The following is a 16726-nucleotide window of genomic DNA, read 5'->3' as shown; positions in this document are numbered from 1 at the left end:
AGCAAGGGTTAAAACCATTGCCAGGTGGCTGCAGGTTGAAATTACTCCATTCAGCAGCACTTTCAAGTTTTTAAAGGTAGAATAAGTAAGTAAGCTATAAAACCGCCTCTACTCTGATATCAATTGATGCCAACCCAGGCAACATGAAGAAGACAATGGGAAATGATTTGCCTGTTCTGCTAGCCAGTGACTCCAAAAGAAAAGTCGAGGTGCTGGCTGGCATAACTTGTTCTAAATGCAGCCATTCTATTTTTTCTAAGACTCCCAGAATTTTGCTAATGACTGGTATCAAATCTCCCAGGCTGCAGTTTCAGCAATATACCCCTCCCCCGCCTTTTTTAAAGATCAGGATAAGATTTGTTTTTGTCCAGTCTCTGGCATCTCATTGTAAGCAGGGAGATGTTCTGTTCATTGCTCCTACTATGTGCCATGGTTCCTGGCACATAGTAGGCCCTTCATATACATATTTGTTGTGTGAATGAATGAATGCCTTTCACAGAGATTCTAGTGTTTTCATGACCATTGTTACTATTTATTTTGGTAATAACTGTCACCTGCTAACTTCAACCTGTCCATCAGCCCTTATCTTGAATGTCACTTCCTTCAGGAAGCCTTCCGGAGACTCTCCACTAGGTAAGGTGTTCCTGAGCTCCCTCTTCCACATGACTCTTATTACTGATCAAAGCTCCATGGGGGAAGTTTCTGTGTTTATTTGCTGTGTTCACCTTTGCATCCCCAATTCTAAGCTCATTGCCCATCACAGATAGGTACTTAATCAGTATTTGTCGAATAGTTAAAGTAAATTGGAATGTCATTCACATCTAAAGGCAAAAACTCATTCAACACAGCCAGGTGTTCTTGTACCACCTATTCATCTGTCTTGACTCTCAAGTTGTCTTTTTTTAATGTTTTATTTATTTTTTGACAGAGTGAGAGAGAGAGAGAGCACGCAAGTGGGGAAAGGGCAGAGAGAGAGGGACAGAGGATCCAAAGCAGGCTCTGTGTTGACAGCAGAGAGCCTGATGTGGGGCTCGAACTCATGAATGGTGAGATCATGACCTGAGCAGAAGTCAGATGCTCAACCAACTGAGTCACCCAGGTGCCCTGTAAGTATATTTAAAAAAAAAAAAAAAAAAAAAGTGCTGAGGCATGGTTTACATGTCATAAAATTCACCCATTAGAGTCTTCTTACTCATGTTTCTCTCTCATTTTCTGTGTGAAGGTCATTTTTCTGATGGTAAAAAATGGGAGAAGATAGAAGTGGATTATAGTGTTAACTTGGATAGAGAATGGGCTCCTAGAGCCCAATTTACCAGGATTTACTTCTGTTTTATTTCTCTTTGTGATTGTAAGCTAATTAACTTCTCTAAGCCACAAATTCTAACCTGTAAAATTGTACTAGGAAGAGTTTGTTTCATTGGATACTTCAAGGATTGAGTGAGATAACCTCCAAAAGATCTGTCAACTGATCCACTGTAGGGATAATAACAAAAAAAAATGTATATTACTTCTCTTCTCTCTGTAACTGTTAACTTGGACCCCCTAAACAGGTCTATTCTTTCACCATTATCATTATTTTGTTATGAGCATATTTAAAAACAAAACAAAAGAAAACAACCTTCTTGCTTCCCTAGCGTCTCTGCAAGCCCCACTTCATTCTGAGGTTTAGCTTCACCGACACTATTCCTACAGATTTTTGTCCCTCTTTTTATTCATTCTCCCGCATATGCTTTTTCTCTCCATCTTTTGAAAACGCTGGTAGGAAAAACAAGCCCCACCTGAGATGATTAGAGAACAGCGGTTCCTTTAGTTGTCATTCTCTTTCTCCTTCAACCTGAATCTTCCGCCGTGAACTCAGAATTTTATTTTTCAAAGCCTCCCATTCTTTTAAAAATACGTTTCCTTTTACACCCTCTTGTCTCGAAATCACACCTGTCTTTTCCCTGGATCCGTTTCTTAAAGTCTCTGACCGCCTGCCTTCTGTGCTACATCACGGTCACATCCCCCAGGTTTCTACAGCTTCTCCGCGACCCACCAATTCTTCCCCGGGAGTCACATTACATCAGCATTACTAATACAATATCGTTTACATTCCAGACTGTTTTATTCTAGGCAATCAATTAAAAACGAAGCTCGGTACTGGCTTGATTTAACATGGAGGATGAATTGTCTAAGGTCAAATGCAAACTGCTGCAAGATGTGGGAGACCTATATTTATATTCATACTAAATATATACCTGTTGAATTTGGGCTTTTTCTCAACGCTTCAGAAACCCTGAGCTCTCGGGTAACTGGGATGGTAAGAAGGATAGGTTTCCAGAAACTTCGCAAAAAAAAAAGACTCCATCTAAAGCACTGCTCCATACGCTCAAGGAATACCCACCAACAAAAACCATCTCCACAACCACCAGATTATCTCACCAGCAAGTGAGACTGCAAGGTTTGGGGGCCCGGCTGTACCACTCTGCGCGGCGCATGGGGGGGTTCGTACCCATTTGGTAGCGACTGACCGTTTCCCCGTCTCTTGGTTTTGCCCCTGCTCCCCCTGCGCAGGCACCTAAAGTGCGTCAGGCCGGCGCTTTATAGCGGCAGCCTGGGCGGCTCCGCTTGCTGTTTTTTCTCTTCTTCTGGGCAGTGGCTCCTCCTGCGGTTCGCGAAGATGCAGCTCAAACCGATGGAGATTAACCCCGAGGTGAGCGTCAGGTGCATCGTTGCCCCGGGAGCTCAGGGCTGAGGGTCCGCCCTGGCCAGGTAGCTGCATCGATGAGTGGCCTTGTTTTTGTATTTTTTCTTTGCATTTGCCTTTCAGATGCTGAACAAAGTGAGTGGCGTCTCGCGCCGCCTCTGTCCCCATCCCCCGGAGGCGCCCACCGGCCCCGGCTGTCTCGCAGGGACCCAGCGGCATCCTGCGCGCTCCACAGGCGGCCGGGCTGGGGCGAAGTCCGGGCGCCCTCCCTCCGCCCCTGCATCGGGGTCGGGCGGTGACTCTGCGGAACCGTCAGCGGTGGGAGGGAGGAGGGGGCTGCGCCCAGATGTGAGCGCTGGCCCGGCCCCCGAGGGCGTGGCGCGGGCCGCGCCGACTCGTGTGCCCGGGCTTCGCGGGAGCCACGTGTGGGCCGCGCTTTGTGCTGTGTCATTGCGCCCGCTGGGGTGAGGGGTGGGGGGCGGGGCGGGCCGCTACTCCTCCCCGGCTCGGATCGGGGCGCGGAGACTGCCGGGGGGGCGGCCCCGGAGTCCGGCCGGTGCCCGCGACTCGAGGGTCTCCGCTTGCCTGGCCGCCCTGTTTCCTCTCTGCAGGTGCTGTCCCGGCTGGGGGTCGCCGGCCAGTGGCGCTTCGCGGACGTGCTGGGGCTGGAGGAGGAGGCTCTGGGCTCGGTGCCCGCGCCCGCCTGCGCGCTGCTGCTGCTGTTTCCCCTCACGGCCCAGGTAGGTCGTGGGGCCAGGGGTGCTCGGGCCTCGGACCGTGTGCGCTGCTTCCAAACCCGAGTGAGGCGTTGAGGACAGTGTAGACACCCGGCTTCCCTCCCCTCCTGGCCTGCACGTCCACACCTGCAAAACTGCCCTCTTTCTGCGGGGGGATGGGGTGAGAAGCCCTCTGTGTCATGCTACCTACTCACTGGCTGTTAACAATTTATTTGTTCCTCGCTCGTCCATCCAGGACTGCCTGGAATTTCAAAGAGAAGCAGCATCTCTGTTCTATTATCTCAGTTATCCAGAGAAAGCACTCATCCTATTCATAAGTAAGCTTGAACCTGCGCTTTTCAGAGCCTTCCACTCCAAAGAATGGCTGGTTGTTTCCCTTTAAGGGCTGCGGCCTGTCAGTTTATTGTTTGGTTCTCAGACTCCCACCTTACAGTAAAACAGGGGGGCGGGCTTGCCTGCCTAGACCACAGGAAAACAAAATAGGTTGTTTAATGCTCCATCCCCAGTCTTGGGTCTCCACTGGACTCCTGTTTCTTCCCATCCCTCCACTCCCTACAACATGCACACTTGGTTTTTAACCTCCCCAATGTGCTTGTAAAAAAGACCTTACTCATTTGCGTGTGGTTCCTGTGTGGGGACCTCCTTCCACCTCTCTTATCCTCTTTCCTCTCTGACCTTGTAGCTAAATGAAATAGGTGGGCATTAGAGCAGTCTTGGAAACACCTTTTCATTTCCCTTTAGATGGTCTTCCTCCTACAAGTGTGCATGGATGTATGTACCTCAAAGACTGAGCATCAGATATAAAAAGGTAGCTGGGTTAATTGTTGTCTTGCGATGTGTGAAATCCCACTAATTGGCATGGCATTGTCTATCTCCTATTGCTGTCACTTGACCCCTGACTGGGGAGTGATGAAATCTGCATTAACAAAACTTGGGATATTAGCATTTGGGGCATCATTCCAAACACAGTAAGTGGAACTGAAGCACCATGCTAAGGCTGGGTATTCTAGAAGCATCCTCGGCATAAATTATTAAGCTCTGTGGCAAGTTCCAGGCGTTCCTCCTAGTAAATGGGCTTTGTGTTGTGAGTTAAAAACCCTTATTAAAGCTATTAGGTTAATCCCACTGACATGTTTTTTATTGTTAGGTAAAACGGAGCCGCTAAATAATTGCAAGGCAAATTAGCTTCCCTGTTGACCGAATCAGACACCATCTCCTCTCTCCTTTGAGCTTCTCTCGAGCTCTCTTATTAGAGGAACCATGATGACTCGGAGATTTTGAGCAGCACTCACAGGCAAGGCCTCTGGGAGGCAGTGGTGCTTCGTGTTTGTCTTTCAAAAGCCCACTGCTTGCTTTTTGCTGATCAAGCTGCTCTTGGTAGAGAACCGGTCTGGTTTGAACAAGCCAGATACTTCATACTCCTTCACTTCCAGCTGGGCAGTCAGATTTATTGAGCCACCTGTTCTGTGACACAAAACACCGACTAGGCTAAACACTGAGACAAATTCAAAGAAAAGCTGAAGTTTATATGTTGACTTCCAAACAAGCTGATGTTAATTTAGAAAGCATCCACTTTTGCCTAAGAGAAGGTTATGAAATCCTAACTGGATCACGTCTGAAACATTAAATTTTAAGTGGTAATGAAAAATTTGCAGAAGTATTTCCATGCAAGAGCTCAAACAACTAAAGAATGGTGCTATCCGATTAAAAAAAAGTTAACCTAGAAAAGTGAAAACCCTTAAGTCCATGATTAACACGTTTCAAAGATGCGGTACATCTTTGATGCTAGAACTTCCTGTTGGTTGGAGCTTGAATTGGTCTGGTGGAACAAGCCCTCTTATTCGTATGGTGTCACAGACAAGGCTTAAACTTCAGTTATGTGTACAGTAATGAGAGGCAACTGGAATTGGAAATCTTCTGGTATCGTGTCTAAATTACACTGGTTATGGGAAATTAGTGTTTCTGTAACATTGGCACCTTGCTTTTAACTGTGAAGTCCTACCTTTAAGGTCTAAAATTCATTAGCAAAAGGTCCAGACAAGCCCACTAAATTACTGTACAAAGAGCAAATGGATTCTTGGAGGGACACTATCTCTACTCTTACTCATTTGTTGATTTCTTGGGACTGCCCCCCCATTGTTAATCTGTCCTCAAACTGTAGTTTGCAAATGTGACACAAACAAGTGTCATATCTTGCTCTTGTAGGATGAGACGATTTTGTGAAATCACAGCCCAGAACCCTAGACCAGTTGTCTTTCCTTCCAAAAGAATGAGGGAATAGTTAATTTTTTTAAATTGCTCCTTTCAGCAGTTAAGTCTTGCTTTGTGTTTGTTTTTGAATTATACTTGCACACAATAGAGCTAGAACTTCAAAGAATACTGAGATAGTTGGTGGTGGTGTTTAAGGAAGAAAATAATGAACTTGTGTGTTTTTCTTCAGGACACCATCCATTTCAAGCTAAAAGGTTGTAGTGGTGTCTAGACAAATCCTTGGGCAACATCCAAGGCCATTACTGCACTGCAGCATGAGGGTGGAGTCTCCGAGCCTCTCAGAACCCCACGGACTGGCTGACGTGGGTGTGGGAGGCAGACAGGCCATTCTCTGGTCACTGGCCAACACCTAGGACCAAGGCTCCTGGTCCCACATCCCACTTGTGTTTCCATTTAGGTGGTAGAACTCGCTGTGCTGCCATCTGTTAGTTCTTTGCATTTTCATTTTGAGATACAAAAATGTTTTTTTATATTCACAGCATGAGAACTTCAGGAAAAAACAGATTGAAGAACTGAAGGGACAAGAAGTCAGTCCCAAGGTGTACTTCATGAAGCAGACCATCGGGAACTCCTGTGGTACCATCGGACTGATACATGCAGTGGCCAATAACCAGGACAAACTGGAGTTTGGTAAGTGGGTGTGGAGGGTAGTCCTCCTCTAGTTGACCTCTAGTTCACGATAACTTGTCATTCCAAAACCCCCAGGGGTCTACTCTGCAAAGTCTTTGCCTTAAATTTTTTTTGAAACCTACTTCTCCAGATCTAATCAGTAGGCGAATTAACATGGATTCTCTTTTGAGGGAAGGAAACTCATTTTCCAAGAAGCACGGTCTAGCTTCTTCCACCTGGAGGGGAAGAGGGAGTGATCCGCAGTTTTGTGCTGCCTCTCTGCCTCTGCTCTTCCATTTGCAGCCAGCCAGTCGTCATGATTCCCCTGTGCCCCCGTGCAGGTCTCAACAATTCGGAAGAATTAGAGATGATGTTCAGCCATAAAATAGTAACACCAAGGACCTGTCTTTAATGGTTCTGGGTCTCCTAAGCAACAGGAGAACCAAAAGCCTAGAACGGCTGGACAAAGATGTTGTGAACATTCCTTCAGGGAAGCATAGCAGCAGCTCAAAACCTTGAAAGATCCAGCTGTGAACAAAGTCATGTCGGGGGGTGTTAGCTCCCCTCCAGTGAATGCTGTGGAGGATATAGAAGAAAGCAGTCTCTGCCCTGACGTTTGTCCGAAGCACAGTTAATAGCACTAAGCTATGTTAAGATACACGGTGTAACGTATGATATAGGCCAAGGGTCAACAAACTTTCTTAGGAGGTAAGAATAGGTCTTTTAGGTTTTGAGGGCCATTTGGTCTCTGTAGTTCAAAAGCAGCCATAGACCAGATGTAAGCCAATGGGTGTGGCTGTTTTCAATAATACAAAAATAGGTACAGTAGTTTGCCAGCTCCTGATCTAGACAATGGATGGGAATGGCTAAGAATTGCATAATTTCAGCTAATAAAGTCCACGGTGTGGCTTGTAGCAAGCAGGTCAAATACTTTTTTAAACAAGGTGTAAGCGTGGCCAAGACCACTGCTAGTGTACTTTTGAAATTAAAACAACAACAACAAAACTCGTTTGGCTATAATAATCCAAATCTTCTAGAACCTACTTTTTTGAATGTTGACTTGCCATATTAAAGAGTATTGTAGCTTGATCCTTCATTTCTTCTGCAGTAAGTCTCCCTTTAGAGTACTGTGTTCGGAGGTCAGAGGGATACTGTAACTCTTTGTGACCATGGTCATGATAGAGCCAAAGATGTAATCTGAGTCCTAGCCCTCCCCATAAAGTTAAGAGGATTCCTATCACTTCCAGATTTTAAACCGTCTTCACTTAACGAATATGTTTTCGCTTAGAGCTGAAAGTTCGAATGCAGTCTTTTGAAAAATAACTCGCTCTTACTCTAGCTATGTATTCAGTGTCTCCTAGACTTACCCATATTGAGCAATGACAAAACGCTTATTCCACACCGTCAGCCGGTCACTTGTCTCTGGGCCAGGCTATAAGGCTCTTTCCATTTCTTAAGATCCTTAAGTCAGGGCGCCTGGGTGGCTCAGTCGGTTGAGCATCCGACTCTTGATTTTGGCTCAAGTCTTGATCTCAGGGTTTGAATTCAAGCTCTTACTTAAAAAATTGTTTAAAAAAGATCCTTAGGTTAATGTCCACCTGGATAACCATACTACGGAGATTGCATTTTCTACCCTGAAGTAAAACATCTTGGTTTGAGAATTGTTAACTAGACTAGAATGTAGTTGTACCATGTAGGATTGTGTACTGTCAGGTGCTGTAGGTAACAGTAACACACAGTAACACACAAGACCCACAGTTCCTGCCTTTATGGGATGACAAATCTCACAAATACATGTCACAAATGCACAACCACTGTAAAGAAGACGGTAAGGGATTGGAGAGGTGAGTGTGAGGTGGGAGGGAAAAGAGGTTGAGAGAGCAGGGAGGAGATGCAAGAGGGCTTGGCACACGGGGGGAATGGAGAGTTCTGTGACTTGAATGTGGTAGAAGGGGGGTGGTTGCAAGAGCGGCTGAGGGGGAAAGGAAGGCTCTTCCACCTCCGAGACCACAGTAAAGACTTAAGTCACTGAGCATGGCTGGCTGTGCACCCATTTGCGTTATTTTATTTATACTAATAGACTTTTCTTCCCCCCAAAGAGGATGGGTCAGTCCTGAAACAGTTTCTTTCTGAAACGGAGAAGCTGTCCCCTGAAGACAGAGCAAAATGCTTTGAGAAGAATGAGGTAGGAAGATGGCTTCTAGAGCATCAGTTTTCAATTCCTACAGAGGTTTTTGTGCTAATTATTCTCTCTTTCCTGCAGGCCATTCAGGCAGCCCATGATGCCGTGGCCCAGGAAGGCCAATGTCGGGTAAATACATGCAGATGCAAATCAGAGCCAGGCTGCCCAGGTGCTGTCTGTGTTTCCCCTGATACGAACAAGAACCTCTTCCCTGGACACAGCAAATGTTTCCAGCCACGGCCAGCTAGGCCCATTAATACCAGAACATTCTACCAGAATAATACTTTGACTACAACTGTTCATAAAATGGCTCCCCACAAATCTAATTGGCAATAAAAGAGTCTTGAATAAATTCAAACTGATGGTTTTTTGTTTAGATCCAAATGATTCTACAAGAGTAACACCCCTCCTGGAAATTGAGCATTTCACATACTTCTCTCACAGACTGTTGGCCAAGAGTAAGATTACCAGCTAGGATTGATGGTTTCTAGAAGGCTTAAATATACCATTAATCTGAATAGAGTCCTCCTGTCAACTGTTAATTAGATTTACGTTGGTTATCAGTGCCTTTATGACTATAGTTGACCCTGCCACTTTCTAGTCTTGACCTTGGGTGAGATGCTTATCCTCCCTAAGCCTGAATTTCTTTCTTAGTGAAAAGCAGAGTTCTGATAGTTACACTATATCTACCATAATAGATGAAGGTATTAAAAGAGTCTTCTAATATTGTCTATTATATAGGAAATACATGTTAGCTGTACTGATTTAAAATGGTACATAAGCGAATCAGTTCAAGCACATACTTAGTGACAATTTATTTTTTAACAAATTAAGCTCTGCTTTTAAAATCCTTGCAGAATATGTGTATTAAATCAACATGTTATACATTTTGAACTTACACGATATTAGGTCAATTATATCTCAGTAAAGCTGAAGAAAAAAAAAATTTAATGCAATGTATATTACAATAAAAACTCATTTTCAAAATATTTCTTGACTCTTCAGGTAGATGACAAAGTGAATTTTCATTTTATTCTGTTTAACAACGTGGATGGCCACCTCTATGAACTTGGTAAGTTTGTCCATTTTGGGAACCCAGTATGGTTTCATGCATTCTTTTATTTAAAAAATTTTTTTTTAATGTTTATTTATTTTTGAGAGACAGAGACAGAGCACGAGTTGGAGAGGGGCAGAGAGAGAGGGAGACACAGAATCCGAAACAGGCTCCAGGCTCTGAGCTGTCAGCACAGACCCTGATGCAGGGCTCGAACCCATGACTATGAGATCATGACCTGAGTGGAAGTCAAACGTTTAACTGACTGAGCCACCCAGGCGCCCCATAGTTTCATGCATTCTTACAGATGAGATTCCTTTTAACAGTATTGGTGTGTGACTTTGTGGCACTTAATGTATGTTTGTGGAGTGTATCTTTGTTCAGGAAGTCAGAACAGCAAGGTATTCTCATGGGGGCACTTAATCCTTTATCATACCCAGACCCTTCCCTTGACCAGTCAGTCAGTGACCTGCAGAAGGAATGACTTTGGTCACACACCGGTAAGGAGATCAGTGCCAGTTCAGGGCATTCATGTCAGACTTCCTCTTCCCTCCTTCCACTACAGCATTACTGGCTTAGGAGTGCTAGCAGCAACCTGACAAGGAATACTTTTGGAAAAAGATAAATGCACGTGATCTTGCTTGTATAGAAAGAATTTGGATGTGTTGGGGGATAATTTCCCTTAGCTTGTATACGGCAATAAAGAAAGCTTATCCATCTTGTAAAAGTCCTCCCTTCTGTATTAACGGAGGAAGACTGGTAGCCATGTTGCCTCAAGTCAGGAACTACCTTTGAGCAAATAAAAACAAAGCTAACGTGGGGTCAGTTGGCAGTCGTTGAGGGGCAGTGAAATCCGAAGCATTCCTTCTTGTCTCTGCCCCTCCCTGTACTTCGGAGGCTGCATCTGGCTTTTGCTTTGGGGTCCTGCCCGGCAGATGGGGCACAAGCCTTTCTGTTAGGATGGTTACGTTTCGCTTGTGTGGACCTGTTGCTTGTGGATTAGAATTGCCCGGAATGGGCATCTAGGAGCATTTGAACCTTATTTGCTTCTGACCAGCCTTCCTTTGTGGAGTGGCAGTGGTATTTGGGAGATCTAAAACTTCCCTTTAGGCTGGGTGAACACAGTAGCCAGCAAATGTGCAGAGAAATTGACATGCCTGGCTTCTTCATTGTAGATGGACGAATGCCTTTTCCGGTGAACCATGGCACCAGCTCAGAGGACTCATTGCTGCAGGTAATCTTCGGAACCCGCCTCCGACTGGGTCCACGTTTCTTTAGCCATATTATCTACAGTGCTAATACCTTGTCAGTGCGGCCAGCACCAATCACCTGGGTTAATAGCAGTCTTTAGGGTTAAAGGATTATTCCTGTCTACCTTATCTTATAAGATACGGTTTTAAACAGGATCCTTCAGAACAGCCCTGACTAATCTGTCTCGTGTGCTGACTTTAGCCTATGGTTAGAATTAGTCTGAAAGCTGTTGCTTAACTTCCTCGCGGGATTAAGGTGACCATTGTTCTCTTGTCAAATTACATCATAGCTAACGACTCAAAGAACAGCAGCCTGAGCCTTTCCTAAACCCTCTCAAACTGATGGATTTGGGTCAGTCTTATAGGTAGTGCACTATGGATTCTGGTTAGGCCGTCAACTTCAGTTTTTTCTTCTCCTTTGGTCCACTGTTACAGCACAAGAGAAGCAGATTCAAAATCTGCCTCGATAAGAACTTAAGATCCAGGATCACTATCCTACTCTAAGTGACTATAGAAACCTCTTAATTCTGGACAACAGGCTACTGTAGGCCCCTTCACCCTAAAAATAAGTTTCTAGAATCAATTTACTGTTATAAAGGAAAGCTGTTTCATCGTGATACAATAAAAAGTGCAGTTAAGGTAAAAGTACTTCATTTTTTTTGAGTGCTTGCTATGTGCAGATGAAGGGCTGGTGAACTTCCTGTAAAGAGCCAGGTAGAAAATGTTTTCGGCTTCGTGTGGCATTTGGCTCTGTTACAAGTACAGAAATACTTCAGGGATATTGTGGGCTCTGTTCCAGACCATTGCAATAAAGGGAATATTGCAATGAAGTGAGTCCAATGAAATTCTGAGTTTCCCAGTGTATGTAAAAGTTATGTTATAGTATAAGTATACTGTGGTTTATTAAGTGTACAATAACGTTATGTCTAAAACAGTGCATGTACTTTAATTAAAAATACTTTATTTCTTGGAGTGCCTGGGTGGCTCAGTGGGTTAAGCGTCTGACCTCAGCTCAGGTCATGATCTCGCAGTTTGAGTTCAAGCCCCTTATCGGGCTCTGTGCTGACAGCTCAGAGCCTGGATTCTGCTTCGGCTTCTGTGTCTCCCTCTCTGCCCCTCCCCTACTCACATTCTCTCTCTCTCTCTCAAAAATAAACAAACATTAAAAAAATAAAAAGAAAATACTTTATTTCTAAAAAATGCCTACCATCACCTGAGCTTTCTGTGAGTGGTAGGTAATGTTTTTGCTAACGGAGGTCTTGCCTCGTTCTTGATGGCTGCTGACTGATCAGGATGCCGGTTGCTGAAGGTTGGGGTAGTTGAGGTGATTTCTTAAAATAAGACGGCAAGGAAGTTAGCCACATCCACTGACTCTTCTTTTTACAAACAATTTCTCTGTAGCCTGCGATGCTTTTGATAGAACTGTACCCACAGTGGAGCCTGTTTTAAAATTGAGAGTCTGTCTTCTCAAACCCTGCCGCTGCTTTGCTGCCTTGGTCTATGTGATGTCCTAAGTCCTTTGGTTGTTTCAACGGTCTTCACAACATCTTCACCAGGAGTAGATCTCATCCTAAGAAATGTGCTCATCCGTCATCTGTTGAAGTTTGATCATGGGGTTGGAGCAACTCAGGCCCATCCTCAGGCTCCACTTCTCATTCTTGTTCTCTTGCTGTTTTCACTGCATCTGCAGTTACTTGCTCCACTGCGTCTTGATCCCCCTCAAAATTATCCACGAGGGTTGGAATCCACTTCCTTCAGACTCTTGTTCATGTTGATACTTGATCTCTTCCCAGGAATCAGGAATGTCCTTAATGACATCTAGAATGGTGAATCCTTTCCAGGAGGTTTTCAATTTATTACCCAGATCTATCAGCGGAATCCATATCTATGGCAGCTTATAAGCCTCACAAAATGTATTTCTTAAATAATGAGACTTGTAAGTTGAAATGACTCCTTAATTCGTGGGGCCACAGGATGGATGTTTTGCTAGCGGGTATGAAAACCACATTAATGTCATTGCACATCTCCATCAGAGCTTTTGGGTGACCAGGTGCATTGTCAGTGAGCAGTCCTATTTTGAAAGAAATCTTTTTTTTCTGAGCAGCAGGTCTAACGGTGGGCTTAAAATATTTAGTAAGCCATGTTGTGAACAGATGCACTGTCATCCAGGCTTTGTTCCATTTATAGAGCACAGAGTAGATACAGCATACTTGTTAAGGGCCCTTGGATTTTCAGAATGGTAAGTGAGCACTGGCTGCTGCTTCCAATCACCGGTTGCATTAGTCCCAAACAAGAGAACCTGTTCTTTGAAGCTCTGAAGCCAACTATGGACTTCTCCTCTCACTATGAAAGCCCTAACTGGTACCTTGTTCTGGTAGAAGGCTGTGTCCTCTGTGTCAGAAATCTGTTGCTTGGTGTAGCCACCTTCATTAGCGATCCTAGCTGACCTTCTGCAGGTACTGCCTCAGCACGGGCTGCTTCACCGCACACTTTGATGCTACAGAGGCGCCTTCTTCATTACACTTACTGAGTCCGTGTCTGCCAGCTTCAGACTTTCCTTCTGTAGCCTCCTCACCTCCCTCAGCCCCCGCAGAATTGAACAGAGTGAGGGTCTTGCTCTTCGTTGGGCTTTGGCTTAAGGGAATGTTCTCGTTGGTTTGATCTTCTATCCAGACCCTGCAGACTTCCTCCATACCAGGAATAAAGCTGTTCTGCTCTCTTCCCATCCGTGTGTTTGCTGGAGTAGCACTTTTAATTTCCTTCAAGAACCTTTCCTTTGCATTCACGGCAGGGCTGAGTATTTGGCGCAATAGGTGTAGCTTTCAGTCTGTCTCCGCGATCGACATGTTTTCCTCAGTAAGCCTAATCATTTCTAGCTTTTGATTTGAGGTGAGAGACGTGGGACTCTTCCTTTCACTTGAACACTTACAGATGACTGTAGGGTTATTAACTGGCCTAATTTCAACATTGTCTCGGAATGGGAAGGCCTGAGGGGAGAGAGACACGGGGGGACAGCTGGCCACCGGAGCCGTGAGAACACACACGACATTTATACTAAGGTCTCCGGTCTTGTATGGGAGTGGTTTATGGCACCCTAAAACAATCTTAATGGTGACCGTCAGATCTCACTAAGCACAGGTCATCGTAACAAATACAAGAAAAAAGTTTGAAATGTTGCAGGAGTCACCACAATGGGACACAGAAGCACAAAGCAAACGAGTGCTGTTGAAAAATGGCGCTGATAACTTGCTTGATGCAGGATTGCCATAGACTTTCACTGTAAAAATGCAGTGTCTGAGACGTGGGGTAAGGTGAAGGGCAATAAAATGAGGGTGCTCATATTCAGTTCTGTTACAGCTGTCCATTGACTGTGTCCAAGTGAATGTGTGGCCATATTCTATTAAAACTTAATTCATAAAAACAGGCAGTTGGCTGCAGTTTGCCGACCCGTGTGCTAGATGCTCTTCTAAGTGACTTACAGCTTTTAGGGATGCTTTTAACGAGGCTCTGAGGCATTGTATTCACGTTTTACAGATGAGGAAAATGGAGTTAAGTGATGCACAGGGTCATCAGTGCACAGTGACTTGAATGACAAAACCATGGTTCAAATCTGGACAATCTTAGCCACTGTTCGATACTACCTTTCTGTGTAAAAGACAGGATTTTAGAACATCCTAAACCTCATGAGCTGCAGGTGTTAGTGGGCCAGATTATGCTACAGTAGGTGGGGTCACTGCCTCGAGTTTGCTGTTACACACCTGAGATCAGTTAGAGACAAGTCTGGATTTACGAGGGGTATATGGGAACAGTACGGAATGAGACCTAGATCTAGAAAAGCAGGATTGAAGGATATTTGCAGAGTCGAATTTACTTATGGGAGAGCATAAGAACAGAGGCGGAACTTCTGCTTATGACCCATTTGGGGGAAAGACTGGTCCTTCTAATAAGGTCTGAGGTAGTTACTGTCCTCTTGAACACTGCTGGTACGATAAGTGTGCCCCACATAGGAAACTTAAAACTGTTACTTTGAGTAGAATTTATGAGGTGTGGGGAAGATAAAACTTTGTTTTAAAACAACAACAACTATTTTGAATCTCATTTAAAATTAAATGGAATATAAACCAGCATCATAGTGAAAATTCCTATCCTAAGTAAGGCTGCTGCTATATGTGGTTACAGTTGTTTTAGATTATCTAAACTGTAAATTACTGCTAATCTGGTAAGAAAGTACATAAACTTGATCCAAGAATTCTGAACGTGAAAGGATTGAGGTCACTGCTCATTGTAGGGGATGGCTCTTCCGTTTATAGACACATCTTTAATGTTAATCATCATTGTGGGCCCTATAGGAAAGTCAATTTGGGGAAGGAACATCTGGAATATCAGTATATTAAAAATTCTGACAGTGAAATATGTAGATGTCAATCTATAGAATCCACTCTAGTTTTTACAAGTGGTTCTAAAGCAGGAGCAAAACTCTGGGTGTGGTTGATGCCTTTTAAGGGCCAAACTCACGGGGTTGATTGGTTTTAGACCTTGGGAGCTGACTGTTGTATCCTCTTAAAGGTCATATTCAATATGGTTTGTGGAGCTGTCTTTCCACTGGACTTTTTACAGACTAAACAGTGATTGATATTTACTATGCCAAGGCTTTTAAAGCCTAGAATTTGGTAAATAACTAACATTGGCATCAATTTTCTATTACCAATCTTTGTAATCTAGGCCTTAGAACTAGTCACACATGTCATTCCACCATCAATAAGAATTCATCATCTGCACCTGGAAAACCAGGCTGTTTTGTGAAATGTTCACTTGAAAGAAATTTGTGTCTCCTTGGAATTTCTGAGTTAGGGGAACTTTTCTCTTATCCCCCCTTAGCCCTTATGGGAGAGAGGATCCATTTTTTTTTTTTTTTTTTTTTTTTTTTTTTTTTTTTTTTTAATCTTGTTTTGCTTTGAGGAGAAGAGCACTAATAGTGTTGTTTTCTTGTCAAAACCAGGCACAAGGCGGGAAAAGCACAGAGTATTTGGTGGAAGTAAAAAAAAAAAAAAGTCAGAGCTTCCGAAGTCAAGTCTGTGTGTTGTGGGTTCCTGTCTGCCCATCACCTGATTTTTGTCTTAAATCAGCCCTGGTTCTGAAGTTTAAGGGGAGGTTTGAAGTTGATCAGGGTGACCTGTTCCTTTTCCTTTGAAACTTCATTTCGAGCTGCTGCTGCTTTGGATATTAATGACCTTTCTCCTTGCAGGATGCCGCGAAGGTCTGCAGAGAATTCACTGAGCGTGAGCAAGGGGAGGTCCGCTTTTCTGCTGTGGCACTCTGCAAGGCAGCCTGATGCCCTAGGGGAGGGACAGAGCTTCCCCCCACCCCCTTCCCTTCAGCGTGAAACCTGTCCCCACAGTGCAGTCTAAAATGCTTCAGTACTTGTGGAACACAGCTGTTCTCCTTTGGTTCTGCAGATACGCTCTTACCCTCCACCACACCCAGGCACTAGCAGAGCTCAGCTGTCGATCGAGCAAAGTTTGATAGAAGCTTCAGATGGCGAAGCATTTTCCCCCAGTGTATGTATTGTACCTCAATAGCTAATGCTTTAAATGACTACTTTTGGTTTCTGTCTGTAAGTTCAGGCCTTGGATGTGGTTTAATTGTTTGTCCTTAAAAGAAATAAAACTTTTCTGCTGATTAAGGGATGAGCCTAAACTGGTTTTCATTTTCTCCTTTACCTTACCCTCCAGTACGTTTTCCTACTGTTACACGTTTATGGCCTTCCATATAAGCAACTCCTACAGCCCATAGGAAAATGATGATGAAAATAGTATTGGTCCAGTGGGTCTCCAGACTTTTTCCTATATATTTGTTTGTTTTCAAGCTTTTATTTTTTTAAGCTTATCTTGAGAGAGAGAGCAGCATGGGCTGGGGAGAGGCAGAAAGAGGAGGAAA

General features: G+C 44.2%; 1 protein-coding gene across 1 annotated transcript; it reads left to right on the top strand.

Annotated features, from left to right (window-relative positions):
• Positions 1-2598: 2598 nt before the first annotated feature.
• Positions 2599-16472, top strand: UCHL1 (ubiquitin C-terminal hydrolase L1). The gene is made up of 9 exons (XM_042984638.1): positions 2599-2692; positions 2810-2821; positions 3298-3426; positions 6174-6324; positions 8403-8488; positions 8567-8614; positions 9491-9557; positions 10715-10773; positions 16035-16472. Exons 1-9 carry the CDS (start codon positions 2660-2662, stop codon positions 16119-16121), a joined length of 672 nt encoding a protein of 223 aa, XP_042840572.1. The 5' UTR covers positions 2599-2659; the 3' UTR covers positions 16122-16472.
• The last annotated feature ends 254 nt before the right edge of the window (positions 16473-16726 follow it).

The sequence above is a fragment of the Panthera tigris genome, chromosome B1, assembly GCF_018350195.1.
Source record: "Panthera tigris isolate Pti1 chromosome B1, P.tigris_Pti1_mat1.1, whole genome shotgun sequence".
NCBI lineage: Eukaryota > Metazoa > Chordata > Mammalia > Carnivora > Felidae > Panthera > Panthera tigris.
This window is presented reverse-complemented; position numbering and strand designations above follow the sequence as displayed.

Excerpts from the sequence above, each read along its gene's own strand:
- UCHL1 (XM_042984638.1), top strand. The coding sequence starts at position 2,660 with ATGCAGCTCAAACCGATGGAGATTAACCCCGAG. Across the intron at positions 8,489-8,566 it reads AATGCTTTGAGAAGAATGAG|GCCATTCAGGCAGCCCATGA; the intron begins GTAGGAAGATGG and ends TCTTTCCTGCAG. Across the intron at positions 8,615-9,490 it reads CCCAGGAAGGCCAATGTCGG|GTAGATGACAAAGTGAATTT; the intron begins GTAAATACATGC and ends TTGACTCTTCAG.